The sequence below is a fragment of the Lutjanus erythropterus genome, chromosome 3 (assembly GCF_056507025.1).
Source record: "Lutjanus erythropterus isolate fLutEry1 chromosome 3, fLutEry1.hap2, whole genome shotgun sequence".
Taxonomy (NCBI): domain Eukaryota; kingdom Metazoa; phylum Chordata; class Actinopteri; order Lutjaniformes; family Lutjanidae; genus Lutjanus; species Lutjanus erythropterus.
The window spans coordinates 47,766,466-47,790,404 of NC_139319.1; the positions used below are offsets into that span (position 1 = coordinate 47,766,466).

Consider the following 23,939-nt stretch of genomic DNA (forward strand, 5'->3'; position numbering starts at 1 on the left):
TACCAGAATATAGACACAAGCTGCAATGACTAATCGATTCTGAATCTATCGTTAAATTAACCAGCCAAGTATGTTGACAATTGATTAATCCATTTGAGTCATTACCTAAGGGGAAAAAAAGAAAAAAAAATACAAATTCTCTAAATTTTATCTTCCTAAATATGAATATTTCCTGGTTTCTTTACACCTCTGACAGTAAACTGAAAATCTTTTGGTTGTGGACAAGACAAGATGCTTGAGGATGTCATCTTTGACTTTGGGAAACACTGACTGACATTTTTCATAATTTTCTGACATTGTATGAACCTACTAATTGATTAAAAGAGAAAATTATCAACAGTTTAATTGCTAATTAAAATGATCATAAATGACAGCCTTAGTATCAATACTGTGAAAATGACTACTGAAAGCATTTCAAATATTCAGCATCAATATTTATTGATATTTAGTTAATCCACAGATCTTGTTGTGAGCAGTTTCATGTAGGAACTATTTTCTTGCTATTAGAAAGAAAGCAGTTCTGGTAGATACTAAAGTAGTTCCAGGAGATTCTACAGCAGAGAGACAGTAGCAGTAGTGGATTATTTTGAGCAATGGGTCATGGTTTCTACAGTTTTTGGTGGTTTGAGCACCACAAGGCGAGTGACATTTAGTCCAATTATATTAGAGAGAAGGCAGATATCTCTATGGCCAATATCTCCAAAACTAGGCAATCCCTCCAAAACAGTACAAATGGATAAATAGCACTACAGACCAAAGAAAAAATATGTATTTTTGATTTTGGGGTGAACTGTCCCTTTAACGCTATTCTTTGATGAAATGTTCAGTTATGTTGCCTCATGGAGGAGATGTATGTTATGTCTTCATGGTCTATGAATAAATTGTGTGTGCAAATACTGCACAGGTAGTCTATGAATTGAAGCACAGTGCACGAGGAAGTGGCGCTCAATGATTCGAGTGAGCACGATAAAGGAGAGCTCATACTCTGTTTGTTTCTGAAGGTTCCTACTGGTCCACGTTAAGACAGAGAGACAGAGAGGGAGAGTGTCAAAAAACGTTTAAAAGACAAACATTTCAAGGTCAAAAATGGAAAACAGAACACCACACTGGTACAAAACAAAAACATGTCAGGAGATTTTAATTCCACTCATTCATACTGAACAGAAAGAGAAAAATGACAAACTGAACTGGACAAAAGTTTTAGGCCACCTATTATTATCGGTCACAGATTTACAGGTGAACAAGGCATGTAAGTAAAGTTTTCTGGCATCGGTAAGTAACAAAACATTCTGGGACAGAAATTTAAAATATATATTTAAATTAATTTAGGAAAAGTGTTGCCATCACATAGTTTGTTTATGAGAGAAAACCTGTTCCCTGCTCTGTATATATGGTAGCAAATCTTAAATAACGAAAAAAAATTGGATGTTGTTGATCGTTATATGTTATATATAAGATTATATAATTATCAGATTAAAGGAACACTATGTAGCAATTTTTTGTCCAAAAATGAGTGCTCCAGTCCAAATAGCGACTTGGAGGTGTAGACTGTATATTAAATTGGTTGAAATACTTTTTACTGCTTGATCTATGGTTGAAACTCCAGGAAGCTCAGGCAGGCTGCAGAAACACTGCAGGAGCGCGTATTGTAATTTGACAATAACAAGCCAGAATGAGTTCTGCACTGTAAGGTGATCAACTGTTTACAACTGTCAGTTGTCTGTCAGGGTAAAGTTAAGCTTATTATCCTGAGAACAAAAACCCCCTGCTCTGAAAATACACTCTCTGTAATTGAAGTTCAGTGACTGCCTGTCTCACTGCCTGCTAAATCCATTAACATATTGGGACTCATAAATACGCACTTACTCATTCGGCAAATATTCTGCATTAATTTCAACTCTAATTAATGTGAAATAGGCAAACAAAAACAGTTCTTCTGGCCCAGAATAGAAATTTCAATGGAGGACATTGCAGCTGCAACATTGATGTCAGACAAGCGAGTATTTCAATTGTATGTATCCTTAATCTCTGATGACATAACATGGTCATTTTATAATAAATTACAGTAAATAAACAACAGATTTCTCCTTAAAAATCTCCAATATTAATGTCAGCATTTCCCTTAAAATCCAGTACAGGTCAGACTTATTAAACAAGCAAAACACAGGTAAGCAGTCAAAACTGTGTCAAAAAGTATTTCAGAAAAGAACACAGAACTTCCTTTACAGCAGATACTGTACACCTTTTAATCAACAAACTGGAGGGATTCAGTGCTGGATTTTTTTTTTCTTCTGAATGTCTTTCGTAACCTTGCTACGGAGCCCGCAGGGACACAAGGTAGGAAAAAAACAATAAGGGTAGGTGAAAAAATACTTTCACAGACTTTCGTGTTTCTTGTAAAAGTTTTTCTCCCTCAAAAACTTTGCACTGTCATGCAAAACTTTTCTGCTCCCTGGCATTCTCTCCAGAGATATGTTTTCAGTGGAAAAAAGCACTTCTGCTTTCAGGTCAAAACCACTGGGAGAAGATATTCCAGAAGAAATTTCTTTAACTTCTTCTTTACCCTTTTAAAAGTCTGTGTTTATTTTATTAGCAACTTTGTAAGCTTAATGTTACTGGGAATCCTAACTCGCCTACATCAGCATAATAACGTGTGTGTATCATTAACTTTAACGTCACTCAATTGTCTTTTATACAACCTCTTCAAGATAGGATTTTTTTTCCCCTACCTACACATTTTTTCACCATTTATTTCTAATGTTATATTTACATTATTTTGTACTGCCCCATGTCCCCTTAGGGGCTCCATCCCTTGCTGCTGCAAGTTGTCTTATGAGCTAAGTTCTTCGGCCACATTAAGAAATTCTTTTTTATATACTTTGCATTTCAAGATTGAAATTGAACTTTCATTATTAGTGACAGACATGAGAAAAGATTTTTTGACAGTAAAATAAACCACCATAAATATAGAGAGTCTGTAATCTGTGTAAAAAACACAGATGAATCACAAAGAGTTGTAATGTACCTGTGGAGGTAAAGGGTTGGTTGTATCCCTGGGCCAGCATCGTGTCATAAGGAGAGGCTCCAGCATGAGTCTGCAAGACTGGATTAGTCAGGAAATGGTTCCCCAAAGCAGCTGAGGATGGAGAGTGAGGGAGGGAGAAGAATAAATATAACAATCTTGAACAGACGTGGAGGCAACGCTGAGATTTAAAAGAAGAAAAAAAAAATCATCTTTACCTCGGTTAAGAGTCGGGGTGTTGTTAACATCTGCAGCTATGAAAGACGACTCAGTCTGCCTGCGAACAGTGTCGTTCCACATCCTCCTGATGCGACTCTGGAACAGAAATATTACACACAAGGTCAACACTGACTCAGACACAGAGACAAAGAGGTACAGCGAATTCTAGGATGGCACGATATTATATTTTTGCTGATATCCAATGCACCAATACTCATTTCGATTGCAGATGCTGATAACGATACATGCACATATTTTCATTATCAAGTCTCTTCTAGAAATAACATATTCTGATCTGCTCTTATTGTGATGGCCCACTGGTAGATGCAGACATAAAATGCAGTGCTTTTTAAAGTAAATGCTAATGCTTTTCACAATAAAATTCAAAGCCCTTCAACAGCTTTTCAAAATAAAATATAGTGCATTTCAAAAGCTTTTCAAAATAAAGTACAATGCTTTTTCAAAATAAAATACAAAGCTTGTCAAAATGTTCACATTCACTGGGCAAAATAAGGAAGCTACTCCTAACAGTTTTTTTTCTCTTTGTTTTCTTTTCCACTAATTCATCGTAATGGTTTGGATGATGCTTTTACGCAGTTAAGTTTGAAGTGTTGAAGGAATGTGATTGGCTCCTCCTCACCTGCCCATGGTTGAGTAAATAGTACAAGCAGCAATTTTGAAATCCGTTTCAGACACTTCACACTGCAGACAAATGTCATCTTATCAGCAGAAATATCTGCACTTCAAGCCGATACAGATATTTAATTTGAAAGCCTTTTTCTGCTGATACCGATGATGTGCTGACAATATCAAGCATCACTTGTGTATTGTAATATACTTGTCTGTTAGCTGTAGCTCTTCGACTCTGGCTGCTGGTGTAGCGGCTGTTGGAGCGCAGAGCAGCACCCTTAACCGAGTCCGGAGAGCTGGAGGAGGAGGTGACGCAGCACTGAGAAAGTCGTAGGCATCTGCCATAATCCTTCTGACCCTGCACGACATATTTAAACACATTCATTTAGTCACAAAAGATGGCATTACAGACAGATTGCTGCAGTTATATAATGATACATGAAAAGCGACAGACCTTCCTGGCGAGGGTACAGTGCAGTATGGTGATGAGGAGGGCCTGGGCGGTGTTGAGGGAGGAGAACAGGTAAGCCAGGAGGAGAGACGGAGCAGACAGGAACATCAGGCCCGAGGACCAGGTGACGCTCTGCAGGAAGAGCAGCGTCAGGGAGCCCACCGCCCACGCTCTGCAGAAACGAGAAAAAAAAAAGTTTTATTTTCATTTTGACAAGCGATCTGCAAATCTGCTGGAATGCTTTTTTTTCCCCCTCTGATTCGATTTTCATGCCTCTGTGTGAGAAGGATTAAAGGTCCAGTGCATAAGATTTATGCAGATTTATTGTCAGAAATGGATAAGTATGTTTTCATTAAGGTATAATCACCTGAAATTAAGAATTGTTGTTTTTGGTACTTTAGACTGAGTTTTAGATTAATCCATGCATTTTGGGACTGTAGTAAAATTTAGAGGACTTGGTTGTGTAACATTAATACTGGAGGTGAGTTTGCATATTTTAAGATGTTACAGGACACAGCAGTATCTGCAGAGTTTACAGGATTACTTTTTCTTCTTCAGCTGTATTAAAAAAAACTGGAACTTAAACATCAGAAATTGAATAGGGAAAAGACAAGTGCCATTGAAAAGACCAATTTTGGCATCAGTCTTTGTACTTGAACCTGGTTTGAGTTGAGTTTGTTTTAATTTGCCTATATGTGCACCTATATGATAAGGCTGTATTTCACATCTTCATCACATTAAATCAGATCATGCTCTGCTTTGAGTGCCATGCAACGAAAATGATGTTTCATGACGTAATTCTACAAAAGGGCGACAAATTAAAGGAAAACACAACAAAGTTTCCAGAAGGTGTCACCTGTCTGTAAGCTGACCTGTCATCCTATGTATATTGGCTATGCAAATATAAAACAATAACTCAAACAATCACAAGACAAATTATATTTTTTTAAATATTTTTTTAATATTAAAAAACATTTTTCATTTTCAGGCCACTGCAGCATGGTGAGTGAGCTAAATGAGCTAAAATTAAGACCAGTGGGAGATTGTGACTAAGGAGAAACTTCTGAGACAACTATGAGCTCATCAAAAGATCTCCTGCTTTTCTTTTGTTTCGCTTCTTTTTTCTCCTGGGGTTGGGGTGGGGGTTGGTTTAGGAGAAACAGATGAGACTTCAGAGAGCTCAAAATAAGAATCTCATTTATTTCTCATAAGAGAAAGAACAGACAATTGTGAGAAACAAAATTTTCATTTGGCCCCTGTCCTACATGCTCGGAAGCAGAGGATCACACGAGATGTTTGCCATCTGCAAGTTCACTGCTGGATGTCATTAATTCCTACATACTAGTCTTTGCTTCTACTTTACAGCTCAGACATGGGCACACGGGGTTTGTGTAACTAACATCAAGTTCAAAAAGGATTTGGACCACAGAGTGCCACCATCCTCAAGCTCCCCTGAGCTTAAAACAAAAACTCAGCAACTAAAGAAGCAAATTTTAGTTAGTTATTTTAGCTAACTTTACTAAAAATCACACAAGCTCTTCTTTTTTCTTTGCTGTGAGTGTTTTTTGTTTCATTTCAGCAGCATTGCTCAGGTTTGACCTTCATTTACTCAACAGACTGCTGCAGTGTGTTTTATTCTGGTCTTCCAAAAGCTGTGAAGGCTCGACTTGAAACTATTCAACATGCTGCTGATTAACAAAATGCTGGAGCTTTAACTGAGACAAAAAAAGGCCACATTACATCTGTTCCATGTAATTTACACTGGTTCCCTGTCTCAGTGAGGATGTGTCTTAAATATTTTAATTAACTACAAATCTCTAAATGGAGATTATACTCTTCATACATAACAGACTGCCTCAGGACAGATTCATTTTCAGGCTCATTTTTGTAGTTTTCATTCTTTTTTTTTTTTTTTTACATCTGGTTTAATTGGGACTCTGCACATCACTAAATAAAAGCTAAGAAAGATTAAAAAATACCAGAATAATATTACAAATGAACAGCAAGGCAGAACAAACAAGAAAAGCCCCTTTTCAACTCACAAACTAAACTTTTGGATTTGAGCCAAAGGAACAGAAACACAATGAGCTCTGCACAACAGATCAGCATTAGACACTGTACTTGCCTCAGGTTGTCATGGCGACTGGAGTCTGGCTTCAAAGCAGCAGTGCTGTGCATCTTATGTAAGGTCATCACCAAGACAACCAGGTTCAACTGAGGCCAAAAATAACAAACAGCATTATTTCAGTAACGATGATTCAACATGACTTTATCACACACCGATCACTAGAAGAGTATGAAAATATAGGGTTTGTATCTTTGTGGCAGCGTGAACTCTCACCGTAATGATGACAGCAACAGGTCCCAGGAAACTCCAGATGAAGTAATTGTCGGTTCGCAGCCAGCATCTACACACACACACACACACACAGAAACAAATCACAGAAAAATAAGAACCTTAAACATAAAAAAGTCAGCATGAGCTGAAACAAGAACATACAAATGAACAGAAAGTAACAGCCCCCATTCAAAATGAGGGCCAGACTGATGCTGGAATTTTAGGGCTCAATATTAGGGGATGAAAAAATTCCGATATTGATCCATTGGCCAATTCTTTAGACAGAATACAATATACAATAATAATAATAATAATAAACATACATAAACATATTTGACAGTTTAACAATAAATCCAAAGTGATATCAGGACACTGAAACAGTAAACTTTCAATTGTAAGTTTACTCATTTTAAACAACAATAAATAAAATAAAATAACAATAACAATAAATTGGACAAAACATAAGCTGATGCCAATAAAATAAAAAAACAATCTAGCTGTGATAATTAATATCAATACTGGGCTGGTAGTACTGGTCAAATGACATATCTGTTGGCCTCTATTCAAATTCACACACATATATAAGGGTGAGTACTGAAACATGGTGCCATATACAACTGATACCTATTGGACCAAATCACAGTGCAGATTACTGTGCCTCTTACTGGTGCTGCACACCTGAGCTGTCAACTGAAATAACTGCTAGATAGATGCATCATCAAACCTCTACATACCATCATAGCAGCAGTCTCTTTACATGGCTCTGGCAGCAGGTAATGTTAGCTTACCATTAGCTAGTAGTTATTCTAATCACAGTTAAAATGCCAAGCTAAACAGTCTAAAGTTAGGTGTACTATCTCAAAAGGATTTCAGCAGCACAACAAATTGTGTTACCCCATGACAAGCTCGTCAGCCGGCAGTGTGGGCGTCCCTGACCCCGACGATTGAGACCACAGATATAAAAGACTAGATGTGACGTGTCATAAAGACTTGACATTTATGTCCATGAGGGACAACACAGATAATGATGATGGCAGCCTTTCCTCAGGTTAGCAAACATGATCAGATTCTTCAAAAGAGTTGCTGAAGTTTGAAGCTGGAGTTTGCAGAACTAACAACTTAACTTTTTTTTTGCTTTTGTTAGTACTATAACTGTTATTTTGTGTTATATCTGTACAGTTCAGTTAGGTTTTACTTATTATTTGAAGCTACTACGAAGAATTTGTTGATTTTGGAGGCCCCTGTGGACAAAAGCGGTAGTGTTTCCACCGTGATAACCAATAAATATAGCGTCAAAAGTAGAATTATCTAAGCAAAGATCTCCTCCTGCTTGTTTATAAATGGCTAACATACTATTCACTGTAATTTTGCCTGAGGAAATGTAAACACAGGTGTGTTTCATAGGATTTCAAGGAGATTTGTTTAATAACCACTTAAAAACTCCTTGTAGTAGCTTTAAATGTGTTAGTAGTGGCCATTTCTGCTCTGGCTTTAAACAGTGTGCCCACATGTTTTCTTAATGTCACCTGTTATTTTCTGCTTCCTTTAAGTATTGCTTCGACCATCATTTAGACATCAGTAAATTTTAAACAGAATTGTTTTATCACTGGTTTCAAAAAGAAGAAACATAGGTCAACTTACGCAGTTTTTGAGCCATAGCCCCTGAAGTCTATGGCTGCGGACACGGCCACCACCAGCCCAGGAATAGAGTAGCCACACAGGTAAAAATACTTCCTCCTGGAGTTACGTCCCTCAAATACCTCCCGCTGCAGCAAGTACAGCTCCACCCCCTCCAGACACAGCCAGCAAAACACTGAGAGCAGTGAGAAGTGCAGCAGGCCCGCAATGATGGAGCACACAACCTGCAAATTTGGAATGAAGAGGAGGAATATTTCACAAAATGCCACCATATCATACTTAACAGAATTTCAATTTCTCCTCTGTTCCATATTTGTCAAAAGCACTCACTGTGTACTGAGTCTTGTTGGCACCGACAAGGAAGAGTAGTTCAGTGATGAGCAGGTTGGCCCACAGGTTGCAGTGGATGGTGCTATGGTCAGTGTGCCAGGGCGCCCCCTGGCAGCACAGAGTGGTAAGGCATGTGGCCAGACACACCAGTGCTACAGAGATGCCAACCCAGGAAACCACATAGACAAGAAGCTCCTCCACACCGACCCCAAACTGATTGATGAGGACAAGGAGGCAGGACAGAGAGTGCAGAATGATTAGAGAACATTTAGTTTGTGATCATACATGAGCGTAGGAACATGTGTTGGTGCTGGTTTGTGAGCATTTGCGGTGCGGAGTGGTTGTGTAACCCCGGGTGTTACATAACCTCTATTCAAATGAATAAAATCACACCTAACAAAGAGAACATCTTGCAGAGAAACACTTGATTCATTTTCATGGCAGGATAAAATACCCTGCAGCATTCATCACTCTCTCTGCGTCTCTAACAGCTACAACCCACAATTACTGCCCCCCCTCTGTGCTTGATTTTTAAACAACGTTTTGGAAAGCATGGAGGGGGTGAAGTCCAACTGTGCTACAGCAAATGGGTGCATAAGGGTGGAGTCAGAGCTGGATTTATCAAGTTCAAGTCTGGCATACGGCCGTCTAAAAAGAAAATTGTAGCAGTGATGATGTTTAACACAGGCCTTTCAAAATCTTCATGCCATCACCATGTCTGTCACACATTTTTGAGAACAGGAACAAATCATGTCCTACCAAAAGAACTTTTAATATACCCACCAACACTCTAATTGGTGAAAATGTATTCTTTAAGGATTTTTATATGTATATGAAATATATGTAATTCATAAAATAGTCTGCTTTAATTTTAATTTCTTTAAACTATTTAAAAAACCTTCAAAATCTAAAACTAACAACAGCTACTGATAACATAGGTTAAAAAAAAAAGTGCTATAGGTTAACAACATAAAAAGACATAAAAGGGTTGGTTACTCACTATGACCATGCTAAATTTTGTCACCTGCACAGGATGTCAACTCTGTCACATTTTCCATCTGACAGACTTGACATCTGTGCTGTGTTTATAAAACTGACTTTTTGAAGAAGTCCTTAGCTGCAAAAAATGCTATTTAATGCAAACATTAAATCACTGGGAGGCTGGCCTGTTGCAAGGTTTAACTGCCAAAACTTTGGCATTTTTAAAACATCCAGCGTAATTGAAGAAAAACTCCTCAAAAACCCTTTAAAATGCATACTTGTCCTTATTTTCAAGAATGAGTGATGTACAAATGTAAAATGCAAAGAAATGCAAATAAAACAAACTTTGTGTGTGGCTGCTTTCAGTGCTGTCTGAATATTGGCTCAACATTTAAAAAAAATCAAACTTACTCAAATTAACATGTGACATGTAAAGTAGTTAGAAGTGCTTCACTAGGTGGACATTTTGCCATTATTTTGTCTTAAAATCAGAAAAGGGGAACATCCTTACAGTTCAGTAAAAAAAAAACATTTACAAGTTAAGACCAAGAACTAATTTAGCTATCAATACCACTATTGTCAATATGACTACTGCAAGTGCTACAACGGAAAAATAAACAGCTTACTTAAAGCTACTATAAGGAAAATTCATATTTTGTTTAGAGGCCCCTGTGGACAACGTTGGTAACATTTCCTCAGACATAATCCCACCATATAACATAAAAAATAAAACTATCCAAAAGAAATCTCTTCTTGCTTCTTTTTAACTGGGTAATGTATGTGTCACTGTAACTTTGCATGGGAAAATTTTAACACAGGCTTGTTTTGTCTGATTTCATGGAGAATCAGAACCAGCAGCCATAAAGAATAAGTATATAGAAACAGCCAATCTTCTCACGGATGGTCTCATTAGGTCATATAAAGGCATCAGTATTAAACTGAGACTGTTAGGTAATCAGTCAAAAACTCCTTGTAGTAGCTTTAACAAAGTACATTTAAATGTGTATAATTACCACTATTAATCTAAATGTGCATCCAGGCATAACATATTGCTGGACAAATAATTAATAAACCAAACCACAAACATTCAACCATATAATAAGCTAATTAATTTTAGCACATTTGGTACTGAGGTAATCCAAAAGTAACAGAAAGTAATCAGGTTACATTATTTTAGTAACTGTTTCAGAATGTATTTTTGAAATAAACCCCTTGTCATGGTGGCACTGTAGCAGTGTCGCCAATAGTTCAAGCAAGGCATGACCATAGAACATGCTGCTGAGGTTTACATATCACCATGTTTGTTGTCAGAAAGTTTTGACTCTTCTTCTTCTTTGGGGTAACTTTTGACTCTAAGTGGCACCCTCTATTGCTTAACATCCATTCCAACATAAAGGACAAGTATGTGGGCAGTGGGCATAAATGTGCCTTGTTGCGCATTGTTTTTTTGTGGCACTTACAGCAGGTTGCTGATATGTCATGAGGACAGCATAGCTGGACAGGTGGTTGCAGGCACAGGTAGTGTGTGTGTTGTTGGTGTGTAACAGCCGGCACCCCTGCGTGGACCACCTGCCACTCCCAGAGACCCCTGATGCGTTCCAGAAAGAGCAGTTGGGGCCAAAGTGGTTCTCCAGCTGTGAGACAGACACACACCAAAAACACACATTATTACCTATAAAGGATACTCAGGGACCAGACCAGCATTACAGAATGTTCTTAATCTGCAGATGCTTTTTTTAACTGTTTGGTAACAATGGCAATTGAGGTAAGGACCTGAATTAGGCAAAAAGCCATGACAGACGAACAGTTCCCAAAATATTCCTATCTTTATTTAAGGTAGAAAAAGTGTCTTAGAGAAGCATCCTAACTTCCAAAAATCTTAAACAAACCCTTAATTTTTTTTACTTGTAGTAGTAGCTTACATACTGACCAGCTAACAGTAGATTTAGCGAGCAGTAGCTATAGTGTTCTCTAACAGTAGCTAAAGGTAGTTCTAAAGAACAGTAGCTAATGGTAGTGTTTGCTAACAGTATTTTTACCTGAAGGCCAAAATGTATTAAAAGTGTCTGACACTTGCATTTAGAAGTACACCAACTGGTAAATGGCAGAGCACCACTGAAAGTTTCTTGATATGTGTCAAACTGCGTTGACGCTGTCTGTTTCGATTTTGGAGCATCAAATGAGGCCCAGAGCTTTGTTTTCTGCAGCCGCAGTATGTGTTTGGCGAGAGCTAATTGGAATTAAAAAAAAAGGCATAGTTGTAGCAAACAGTACCAAACAGTAGCTCACGACAGCTTTCTCTAACAGTAGCAAATGGTAGGTAGTTTTCATGAACAGCAGCTAACAGTACAATAGCTAACAGCAGTGTTCCAAACAGTAGCTCATGGTAGTGTTTACTAACAGTAGATAATGGTAGTGTTAGGTAACAGTAGTGTTAACTTGTTTAATCCATGTGGCTGCTTTTTAATTGCTTTCACAGAACAGATGCTAGACAGTGGAGACTGTGACAGCTATATTAGTTAATTGTCTGTCTTTTACCTGCTGTCATCAAAAAAAACATCTTTGGATCTCTCTACAGATGTCACCAACACCTCTAACTCACCTGTCTTGAATGTAAGTGCCCAGCCTTGTTTTGTTTGTGATATTTTGTATGTTTCAGTGTTTGTTTCAGTATATTTTAAAAACGAGTGGTTTGCAAGTTGTTTAGTTCGACGAGATGAGAAAGGTAGTGTTGGTTGCTAGGTTACAGACATAAAAGTTGATGAGTGATTGAGGATTTCCTCACCTGAGATAAGATAGGATGAAGTAAGACATAAAAGCCTTCTAAAGTTAATCTTTACACCTTGAGCCCCAGATTCAGTCTAAACATTAACTTTTGAGGTAAACAGATTTCCAAACAGACCTGTAGGTGCCTGAGAGTGAAGATCACTGGCTCAGAGAGGTACACCCTGTTGGATCCTCTGTGCACAGAGGCAGAGATGACGTGGGAGTTGACCACCAGGCTCCTACGCCTGGCCTCAGGCCCCTGGCCCAGCCCCAGTCCAAGTCGCAGAGTGGAGTTCTGGGTGGTCAGGAAGGAGCCCAGGTTCTTATACAGAGTGAGGACCAGCTTCACCTGGCCTGCAGAGGGAAGCACAGAGGAGGGAGACATAGTGTGGATAGAAACAAAAAATATCTGCATTTCTTCCTTTTTTTTCTGCACATTCACATTCGAGATGAAGCAGTTAGAATTTCATCTTATATTTTATGTTTTTTTAATATATATAGTAAGAAAAACTATTAGTTCCAACATGATATACATTACTTGTAGAGATGACCAGAGATGTCATTATCTGTATCTGTTCAATCAAGAAAATTATCTGTATCTGTATTTGGATAGAAGACCATAAGTGGGCATGGTTTATACTGGAAGTCATGTTTAATCGGGCAAATGTTTTATTTTCTAACCTTTATTCAATGGTAATTAATACTAGGTGCCTTCAAAGCTCCAAACTACTTTCATATTGGCATATAATTAATTATATAATATATAGTATTTACACATCCTCATATGAGTCTACCATCCCTTTAACTAGAGGACAGTGAGCAATAACAAACTGAAATAAAAAGTTTTATAAACCAAAGAATAGTCTGAATAGCAGACCATTGCTATGGATGTGGTTCTGATCATAGACTCTGATGGAGCAATAATAACTTTTTAAATCGATAAAAAAATCATTTTTAAACTAATATGTCATGTCAAAATCAGTAAATAGCTGTGTAATACATGGGATAATATACAGTGAGTCCCATCAACCCTTTAAGTAGGGGACACTGAGCAATAAGAAACTGTATTGATCAAAAGATTTTATATTGCATCCATCAAATATTTTTATGAGCTTTCACTGTGTGAAATGTTGATGTGTGCCACAGACCGTTGTTGCTGTACTGTTGCAGCGCCAGTGCTGATATCTGCAAGATGCTGTCGCTGTCATAGGAGTGAGGGAATGTCAGGTCCTGTATGTCTGCCTCTGTATTTAGTACATACACCTCCAGATCTGTGCACACAGGAACACACATAATCAGAAGCTTAAATGAACTGATCATTTCCACAATGTGGACAACATAGAGAGAGACTGGACTGACTCGCAAAACATGCATGTTTTTTCTCCCAGAGGTCTTGACCAATTTTTTAATAGACATTGCCCCCAATGAATAGTTCAAGATCAAGGATGTCTACGTTGCCTGGATTGGCGTTACTGGGGCCCCACCCTGGAGCCAAGTGTGGGGTTGGGCTGGCAGGCAAGCGCATGGTGGCGGGGTCTTTGCCCACGGGACCCAGCTGGGCTCAGCCCAACTGAATGATGTGGGTCCACCTTCCCGTAGGACCATCACCCGCGGGAGGGTTCAGAAGGAGCCGATGCAGTGTGGTTTGGGTGGCAGTCGTGGGCGGGGGCCCCAGCAACTCAATCCCAGGACATGGAAGAGACATGGAATGTTACCTCGCTGGGGGGGAAGGAGCCTGAGCTAGTGCGGGAAGTTGAGCGGTACTGGCTAGAGATAGTCAGGCTCACCTCCACGCACAGTCTGGGCTCTGGAACCCAATTCCTTGAGAGAGGCTGGACTCTTTTCTACTCTGGAGTTGCCCATGGTGAGAGGCGGCGGGCTGGTGTGGGCTTGCTTATATCTCCCCAGCTTTCCCTGGTGAATGAGAGAGTTGTCGCCCTGCGCCTTCGGGTCAGGGATAGGTGTCTCACTGTTGTTTAGGCCTATGGGCCAAATAGCAGTGCAGAGTACTGAGGCTTTCCTGGAGACCTTGGGAGGGGTGCTGGAAAGTGCTCCAACTGGGGACTCTGTCGTTCTGCTGGGGGACTTCAACGCCCATGGGGTGGCAACAGTGTTACCTGGAGGGGCCTGATTGGGAGGAACGCTCCCCCCGATCTGAACCCGAGTAGTGTTCTGTTATTGGACTTCTGTGCTAGTCACAGTTTGTCCATAATGAACACCATGTTCAAGCATAAGGGTGTCCGTCAGTGCATGTGGCACGGGGATGCCCTAGGTCGGAGGTCAGTGATCGACTTTGTAGTCATGTCAACTGACCTTCGGCCGTGTGTCTTGGACACTCAGGTGAAGAGAGGGGCTGAGCTGTCAACTGATCACCACCTGGTGGTGAGTTGGATCCGATGGCGGAGGAGGAAGCTGGACAGACTTGGCAGGCCCAAACTGGTGGAACCCTCTGTCAGAGGGGTCTTCAACTCTCACTCTCTCTTTTACCAGATCCTGAGGGAGGTCAGAGACATTGAGTCAAAATGGACCATGTTCTCCGCCTCCATTGTTGATGCGGCCATTCGGAGCTGTGGCCGTAAGGTCTCTGGTGCCTGCAGCGGCGGCAATTCCCGAACACGGTGGTGGACACCGAGGGTAAGGGATGCCGTCAGGCTGAAGAAGGAGTCTTATCAAGCTTGGTTGTCTCGTGGGACTCCTGAGGCAGCCGACAGGTACTGGCAGGCCAAGCGCGGTGCGGCCTGGGCAGTTGCGGTAGCAAAAACTTGGGTATGGGAAAAGTTCAGGGAGGTCATGGAGGAGGACTACCGGTCAAGTCTCGAGGAGACTCTGGTAAACTGTCTGGCGCCTCAGAAGGGGGAAGCAGTCAACACTGTTTACAGTGGTGGTGGGGAGCTGTTGACTTCAACTGGGGATATTGTTGGATGGTGGTAGAATACTTCCAGGATCTCCTCAATCCCCCTGACACGCCTTCCATAGAGGAAGCAGAGGCTGGGGACCCAGAGGTTGACTCATTCATCACCCAAGCTGAAGTCACTGAGGTAGTTCGGAAGCTCCTCAGTGGCAAGGCACTGGGGGTGGATGAGATCCACCCTGAGTACCTCAAGTCTCTGGATGTTGTAGGGCTGTCTTGGTTGACACTCCTCTGCAACGTCGTGTGGCAGTTGGGGACAGTGCCTCTGGACTGGCAGACCGGGGTGGTTGTCCCTCTATTCAAGGACGGGGACCGGAGGGTGTGCTCCAACTATAGGGGAATCCCATTCCTCGCCTCGCTGGGAAAGTCTATTCCAGGATACTGGAGAGGAGAATTCGGCTGATAGTCGAACCTCGGATCCAGGAGGAACAATATGGTTTTCGTCCTGGTCGTGGAACACTGGACCAGCTCTATACCCTCCGCAGGGTGCTTGAGGGTTTATGGGAGTTTGCCCAACCAGTCCACATGTGTTTTGTGGACTTTGAGAAGGCATTCGACCATGTCCCTCGTGGCATTCTGTGGAAGGTGCTTTGGGAGTAAGGAGTTCTGGGCTCTTTGCTAAGGGCCGTACGATCTCTGTATGACTGGAGCAGGAGTCAAGGGTGAAGGGGCTGGAATGAGAATCAACACCTCCAGGTCTGAGGCCATGGTTCTCGACCAGAAAAAGGTGACTTGCTCTCTCCGGGTCGTCAGAGTCCCTGCCTCAAGTGGAAGAGTTCAAGTATCTTGGGTTCTTGTTAACGAGTGAGGGGAGGATGGAGGGCAAGATTGAGAGACAGATCAGTGTAGCAGCAGCAGTATTTGGGTCATTGCATCGGTCTGTTGTGGGAAAGAAGGAGCTGAGCCGCAAGGCGAAGCTCGCGATTTTCCGGTCAATCTATGTTCCTACTCTCACCTATGGTCATGAACTTTGGGTCATGACCGAAAGAACAAGATCTCGGATACAAGCAGCTGAAATGAGTTTCCTCCGCAGGTTGGCTCCTCACCCTATCTCCCTTAGAGATAGGGTGAGGAGCTCTGTCACCCGGTAGGAGCTCGGAGTAGAGTGGCTCAGGCATCTATATTGGATGCCTCCTGGATGCCTCCCTGGGGAGGTGTTCCGGGCATGCCCCACTGGGAGGAGGTCCCAGGGAAGACCCAGGACACGCTGGAGTGACTATGTCACTCAGCTGGCCTGGGAATGCCTTGGGATCCTCCTGGAAGACCTGGGGGAAGTGTCCAGGGAGAGGGAAGTCTGGGCCTCCCTGCTCAGACTGCTGCGCCCGCGACCCAGCCCCGGATAAGTGGAAGACAATGGATGGATGGATAATATTCTGATACTTTAAGAATCCGTCTATCAACAGAGAGATCTCTGGACAGCTAACACCGTAGTCTGTGTATGGCTGGCGCCAGCAAGCCCTGCAGGCTCTAGTTGGCTGTTGCCCCGGTTGGGTCTGGTTAGGATTAGGATAAAATTGGGGTGAGGGTAACATAAGGGGAAACAGACTTCCAGACTTAGAGTTGAGGGAAGCCCTGGAAGGGTATAGCCTGGAGTTAGTCACAGCAGAGTTCAGGGGTGTCATCTTGCAAGACGTGCTGGGCATGCACGTCCAGCGAGTAGGTTTAGTCTCTCCTACTGAGCAAAGAAGAAAAGAAAGAGAAAGAGAATGACCACATACCAACATTTGGCGCCCTGTCACTGAAACGGCCTTCATAGAGATTGTTAGCCAATAGAAATGCTCCTTTTTCTACCGCATCTAGCAGCAGTGACGCTGAGCGGGACTGGTCAGCACTGCTCATATCCGCCCAGGACACCAGAGCCTCAGGACCCAACAGGTTATCAACTGTCTGAACGACCGCCTGATGAAGAGAAAGACAGAATGTGTTTATTCTGGCTGCTCATCATTAATTATTCAAATGTCTGTCTGTCTGTCTGTCTGTCTGTCTCACCTGAACATAAGCTCTGCACGTGCGCTCCCTTTTCTGCAGCTAAAAAGAAGAAAAACATGTATTGTTAGAATCATCACCACTGACATTTTCCACTTTCATTTCCAGGAGAGGTCAAGTACACATCCACTCTGACAACGGGAACAATTTACCTTGTTGTAATTGCGTGCTGCTGACTCTTTATTGGCCGGTCTCAAGGCCTGGAGCTGGGAGTCCAGGATATCCAATAGCTGTTCAATTAGCCTGACAGACATGCTGACATCCCCGGCATAGATCCGCCCCCGTGTCAGGTTGACCAACTCCCCGGCGATGTTGGCCGCATTCTCTCCGCTCTTAATCTGGAGTGAGGCGGGGGTGTTTGTAATGTCAAATATTTTGACATTTAAGAGAGAACTGCTTGCTGACTGGCTTTAGGGCGTTTGCACAGTGTGCCTGTGTGTGTGTGTGTGTATGTGTGTGGATGTGTGACTAACCTTCTGTGCAATTTGGCTGACCCAGGGAGAGGTGCAGTTGGAAAGGTCAGGCCCTCTGGAGCTCCAACCCACTGGAGACTGCATGCACTGATAGGAAGCTATACCTACAGAGAGACAGACGGCGTGACACAGACAGTCAGAAAGAAACAGGACTTAATACCAACACTAATTCCATTTCTTTGGTAAATCGTAATCTGTAGTGATTTATATACATGAAATATACATATTTTATGAAATGTTTTGGAAGAGAGAAACATTAGTTTTCATTTGAAGTCATGTTTGAGTCTTTCTGATGACTGTTTTGGACAAAAATATCTAGATCTTCTTCACTAGTGAGTCGCTAACTTTGTCTGTCTGCCATTTGGTTCTGTGTGGGTAGAGTACAGTGGGTTTCATCAGAGCTTTTTTGCTGAAAACAGCTGCCTGCTTATGCTGGAAATGATGATGATGAGAGCACTGGGACTGAACCATACAGTAAATGTATTGTAAAAACAAAAGTTTGTGCTAAAAGAGGCTAAAAAGCTCCGTAAAGCAGCAGTCAGGTGATTACTTTACCTGGTCTGTTTAATTACTGCATACATTTAAAAAATCAATTATGTTTACAAGGTAATTTATGAGCAGTGTCTAGAGCATCTGCTAAATTATGTTAGTATGAGACCCCCGTTTTTAGCTCTAAATGTGATTTAACTTTAGATTATTCCCCAGTATTCATCACTTCTGTGCTAAATCATGTCCAAACCATTCAGCATGATTAAGACAAGGCAAAATGCACCACAGGCTTATCTACATAATCATCATAACAGCTTTTCCTCAGAGGGAGATCTGGGCTGAAGACAGCTGCACAGCGAGAGGAAGAGTTGACGAACCCAGCTTGTCTCAACACTACTTTCCTGTTCTCTCTCATCTGACGGCAAGTTCAACCAGAGGACACCCGACTGCATTTCAAGGAGAAACGAGATATAGACACACACATGCAAACACTACAAACACACACACACACACACATAAAAAAAAAAAAAAAAAAAAAAAAAACATGATACAATGTCTAGGTTACACCAACAAAGATTAATTAAGCCCAAGATTAGTTCTAATCAGAGTTTAGCAAATCCAGATTGAAAATTAAGCAGAGAACTGTTGCACAATTTAAAGCTAACCTCAGTTTAGTAAATCCAAGTTTATTGATGTAAACAGAAATTTAATACAGTTTAATCCATATGAATATGCTTGCTCACCCAAGTTTAAAAAAAATTAAAAATAAAAATAAATTTGAGTGCTGTTGGATTCTAGAAGATATTAAAAACAGGAAAAAGTGTTAACTTTCACCTGCTCTGTTTTTCATTTGCTATCTAGCTAATAAGGTAACAAAATGTTACATTGTTTGCTAGACAGCTATAAAGTTAGTTAGCCTAGTTAATGTACTAGGAGCTCTACTTTCTCCTCCTCATAGGCCTAAATATTAAAAATGGGAAAACATTACGGTAACTTTCAGCTGCTCTGTATTCCTTAACAACATGAACCATTGTTCACCAGCTAGCTAAAGGGTTAACAAAATGTCACATTGTGTTTTAGCTTGCTACAAAGGTAGTTAGCCTAGGTAACCTAGTCAGGATGGCAGAGAAGCTCTACATTCTGCCACTTTAAGAAAAACTTGTTGGCTGAATTCATGGAACAATATGGCCAAATTATTTCAGGAAGGTAAGGAAAAAAGAAACTGCCATGCAGCAACCAGCAAACTTGTTATAACAGATCAACTACAGCGAAAGAAAGAAGAGACGTATCATAAATTAAAGTCTATCCCTTAACTTTTTATAAGGAACTTGATTATTTTGTTCATTCCATTTCAAAAAGCTAAACTTCCTCCATTGTAAGATTAATATTAATACTGAGCTGCAGTTAAAATTGAGAGTTTTATGTTTTGATGCAAGAGAATTACAGTTATTTAGAGAAAAAACTAAACGGTATAAAGAGAGGTTTAACTTTCTTCTTCTTTCTTAATTTAAAGCTAGTTTTTAAGTTTGGTTTAAACATAATTTAAAGTCAAATCATTTAAGGTTTAAAAGTTAATCCTTATTGGGGCAACTCAGACACAGACCGGCATGCTCACATCGGCAAACACACATGTATCATCAGACCTACCCAGTGAACCTTTAGGGCAGGGCCTCTCCACTGTCTCTCCCTTCAGGGTGGGTGGCCACTGCACCCCTCTTGCCACCCGGCCCTCACATCCACCCACCTGACCGGGACCCCCGGGTGCCAAGGGCACACGCAGAGGTGGACGCGGGGTCAGAGGGACCATGGCTGTGATGGGCCTCTGATCAAAGGGCCCACGGTTGATGACGCCAATCGGGTGAGAGGCGGACGGGCGCACTGGGGTCAGCGCGACAGTGGCTGTGTAGGAGCGGACGGTCGTCATCAGGGAGGAGAGGGGACCTGGAGGGACGGAAACACTGTTGATTCTCTGGTTTTATTGCCTATGTCTAAAAACACATGTACACTTGTTCCACAAACCTTTTGTGGGCGGTGGCGGCGTGAACTGTAGCGGGTATCTCAGGACGTAGTAGTTATTCCACACATACAGCTGGTTGTCTCGAGGGTTGTAGTCTATGGAGGAGATGTACTGGTAAGGGTTGGGGAATGGTATTTGAACGGGAAGCTCCTGTCCACGGCTGGTGTCATAGGCATAAACCACCATGTCGCTGCCAACTCGGCCCTCCGCCTGCCCCTCATCATCCTGAAAGACGGAGCGCACGGCGTAGAGCACGCCACAGGCCATGAAGGCGTTGCTCGCCCCACGCTTGTCAAAGCCAGTGGCCCATGTACCCTCGAAGCGCAGGGTGTACGGATTCACCTGCAAGACAAAAGAGACGTGGCAAAATGAGAGGACTCAGTTATAAAAGCCTTCCTTCTTTTCTCTTTCCGATCATTGATCTGTTTTCATTCGTCCTACTGCACCTGGCTGACCACGATGCGTCCATTATTGGCCTCAGTAGAGTAGATCACCCACAGGCCGTTCTCGTCCACCGCCAGATCGATGTCTGACTTCCCTCCCCAGCGGTAAGGCGAGGTGTCGTGATAGTTGGCATTGACCACCACTGCCTCGCCGCTTTTGATGCGAGTCCGCAGGTCATACTTGACCAGGTTGCGTGTTCGCTCCTTGTTGTAAAAAACGGCACCATCATACACCACAAAGCCTGTACCGTCCACACGGCTAGGCAACCTTGGACAGAGAGGGATGAAAAATATGTAGTGTACATGCAAATTTACAGTTTATGCCTTTCTAATAATTAAGTCGTATTCTTAATTTGATTTATCTGTTAGCTGTTTCATGTAGGAACTATTTTCTTTCTATTAGGAAAACATATAGTTCGATACTAGTGATACTAGTGCAGAGAAAAAGCAGTCCCTACATGTAACTGCTCACAGCTGCTCGCAAGTTCTGTGGATAATTTTGAGCAGCTGTGTCATGATTTCTGGAGAGACATTGCTGTTGAGTTTTTTAAAAGTACTGTCTATTGTAAAAGTATTGACTATCGTCTGTCAAGTTGCAAGAGTTTTGGTTATTTCACATAAAGAGTTCTGTGTTCCTGTTTTCTGTGCTCTTCTGACTGGTTTCAAAAAGGCGGGGCTCAGTTTGAAAAAGGTGATGCCAAGTAACTCTGTGCGGCAATCATTATTCAGCATTATTCTCCCACTGTTTGTGGAATATTCATGAATAAAGTACTTTTTTCAGAACTTTAAAGTTGTAATACTGATGATTTCAGTCCTAGTTGATTTGATCTTTTTATTAACACAATACTGAGTTAGTTAATAGAGAATGAAGCCCTTTTAAGACGCTTATTAACATTAATCTGTATTAATAACACTATAACCCTTGTCAGTTTCTTATAAATCTTGTTTATAACTGCATTACAAACATTTATTTATTTAACCAACCCACACATATTGTCATCACATCATTGTTCAACCTTTTCTAAGCTTTTGCTGTTGATTTATTAAGATTGCGACATACTTCATTATACATTTATTAGCAGTTAATTAATGCATTTTGGAGGTATTGGATCTTAAGTTTGAACAATATATATTAACGTTAATTTAACCATTATTATGCACTTATAAACATATCATGATTTTTTAAAATTATTACTATTTCTGGCTGCTTTCTTCCGCTAGGAACTGTTAAAAAATACATTATGAAGTATCAAGAAATTTTAATTAAGCTGCATTAATAGCTTATAGTAGGTAAACTCAATAAATATGTTTGTAAATCTATTATTCACAATTATATAATTATTATATTATGTAATAATTATCCATATTGAATAGGCTGTTATTAACATGCTTATGCTGTCTATAAACTATTAATACTTTTCTTATAAGCACTTATAAATAAACTTATAATCAAACAATAAACAAGTTTAGTATGCTATTATCGGCACTTATGTAGACTTATTAACGGATCTTAATGTTAATAAGCATCTTGTAAGGGCATTATTACCTGTTAACTGAAACATATTACACATCTTAATGTAAAGTGTTACCAATAAAATAACTGTTTCAACAGTACACAGTGCAAACAAACACTACTCACTTATAGGTGGTGGTGACTCTGTTCTGGCGGTAGTCGTCCCAGGAGGCGTACTCATACAACACCTCTGTCCTATACGGCGTCCATGGCATGACATACAGCCTGTCACCGGCCTGCAGTGGGTCCTTACACCACGCCCCCGACTGATGCTCCGCCTCCAGGAGAGAGGAGGCTGGCTGGATGCTGAGCAGTGAGCCAGGACACACGAAAACTGGAAGGTGGGAGTCAGGAGGGGGGCAGACAGCAGGATGTGAGAAAGAAGAGAAAGATGGAGCAAGGAGAGGAGCAGGGAGAGCAAAGAGTGGAAAGATTGCAGAGGCAGGTGCAGAGAGAAAATGGATCGATGCATGAAAAATGGGTTGAGATTAGATGCATTTGATGCAGCAAGAAGGGAAAAAAGAATGAAGAGAGAAAGAGAGAGGGATTTAAAACATCTGTGCCGATCTTGAGAGGCAAGCAACAGAAGAGACATAAGAAGTGTTGAAAATCACACACTGTTAGTGTGTGTGTGGTGAGTAATACAACAGGGACACTGCAATGAAAGGTGTGTGAGTGTATTTATGTGCTTTGTGCGTGTATGCATGTGTGTGTGGTCATGTGTGTGGGTTAGTGCAAAAAGAGTGAAAAAGAGTGTGAGGTAGAATCAGGGACGCAGAAGGCGGGGCTAAATTTTGCCTTGAAGTGAATGAGAGGGCAGGTTAGTTTACGCCGGGCACAACGATTGGTCCACCCACATGTCAATAACTGTATGGACACATATGTATACTGTACAGTCTCACACTGGCATGCAAATAGGCATGCACACACACACACTCACACACATAAGCAGTGCTTGGTAAGCACACATCCAGACGGATATATAACCACACACATTTGGTCTTATTTTTCCTATGAAGATAAATAAGGGGCTCTTCCTATAAGGGAAGAAAAAGGGAAAATAAGCATGAGGAGGATGATCGGACAAGAAGGAAGGATTGGAAGGAAGGAGTGAAAGAAAGAAAGAAAGAAAGAAAGAAAGAAAGAAAGAAAGAAAGAAAGAAAGAAAACAAAGAAAGAAAGAAAAAAAGAAAGAAAGAGTGCTTGTGTGTGAAAAGAGAGAAAGATTGTGTTTATGTTTGTGTGACCAGTTGTGTTTATGTTTGTGTATTTGCACAGAGAGGCCAAGGGAGAGAAATAAGAGACAGACAGAGAGATCGACCAGGAGCAAGAGAGGAAGAAAAGAGAAGAGAGAAGAAGAAAAGAGACTAGGTGCAGAACCTGGATAAAATTGGATAAAAGGACGGGTTTCCATACAACAAGAGATGGATAAAATGGTGGGAGAAATAAATAATAACCGAGTAGGAAATGAAAAAAGGGGGGCAACATCCAGCATGACTACGAAACAACGTCCTAGGGTAAGAGGAAGAGAGAGATGGCAGGAGAGAGGAAGAGAAGGAGAGAAAAAGAGGGGGAGTCGGGGGTAAGGAGAGATCAAGATGCTACAATGTATTGTCTTTACCTTTTTGGTCCACTTCTACTCAAGCATAGGAAAAAAAAGAGGGAGAGAAAGAAAGAAGTCAGAGGGTGAAAGAAGGGAAGTAAAGAGAAGCAAGAAAGCAAGCAAGAGAGA

At 41.2% G+C, this 23,939-nt stretch overlaps 1 protein-coding gene across 4 annotated transcripts in view; it reads right to left on the reverse strand.

The window, feature by feature from the left end:
* adgrl1b (adhesion G protein-coupled receptor L1b) overlaps positions 1–23,939 on the reverse strand; it is a 52,617-nt gene that overhangs the window by 3,717 nt on the left and 24,961 nt on the right. For 2 of the 4 annotated variants that reach the window (XM_084711212.1, XM_084711204.1), the window contains exons 5-24: positions 22,334–22,541; positions 20,698–20,962; positions 20,254–20,593; positions 19,882–20,175; positions 17,746–17,849; positions 17,425–17,610; positions 17,276–17,314; positions 17,005–17,185; positions 13,524–13,646; positions 12,512–12,729; positions 11,070–11,243; positions 8,629–8,841; positions 8,302–8,522; positions 6,664–6,730; positions 6,448–6,536; positions 4,326–4,494; positions 4,080–4,229; positions 3,241–3,337; positions 3,026–3,136; positions 985–1,008 (exon numbers count right to left, since the gene is read on the reverse strand). In XM_084711212.1, coding sequence (XP_084567338.1) covers positions 985–1,008; positions 3,026–3,136; positions 3,241–3,337; positions 4,080–4,229; positions 4,326–4,494; positions 6,448–6,536; positions 6,664–6,730; positions 8,302–8,522; positions 8,629–8,841; positions 11,070–11,243; positions 12,512–12,729; positions 13,524–13,646; positions 17,005–17,185; positions 17,276–17,314; positions 17,425–17,610; positions 17,746–17,849; positions 19,882–20,175; positions 20,254–20,593; positions 20,698–20,962; positions 22,334–22,541 — 3,273 coding nt within the window. The remainder of the gene's footprint in view (positions 1–984; positions 1,009–3,025; positions 3,137–3,240; positions 3,338–4,079; positions 4,230–4,325; positions 4,495–6,447; positions 6,537–6,663; positions 6,731–8,301; positions 8,523–8,628; positions 8,842–11,069; positions 11,244–12,511; positions 12,730–13,523; positions 13,647–17,004; positions 17,186–17,275; positions 17,315–17,424; positions 17,611–17,745; positions 17,850–19,881; positions 20,176–20,253; positions 20,594–20,697; positions 20,963–22,333; positions 22,542–23,939) is intronic. The other 2 variants (XM_084711221.1, XM_084711228.1) reach the window with 2 other exon arrangements.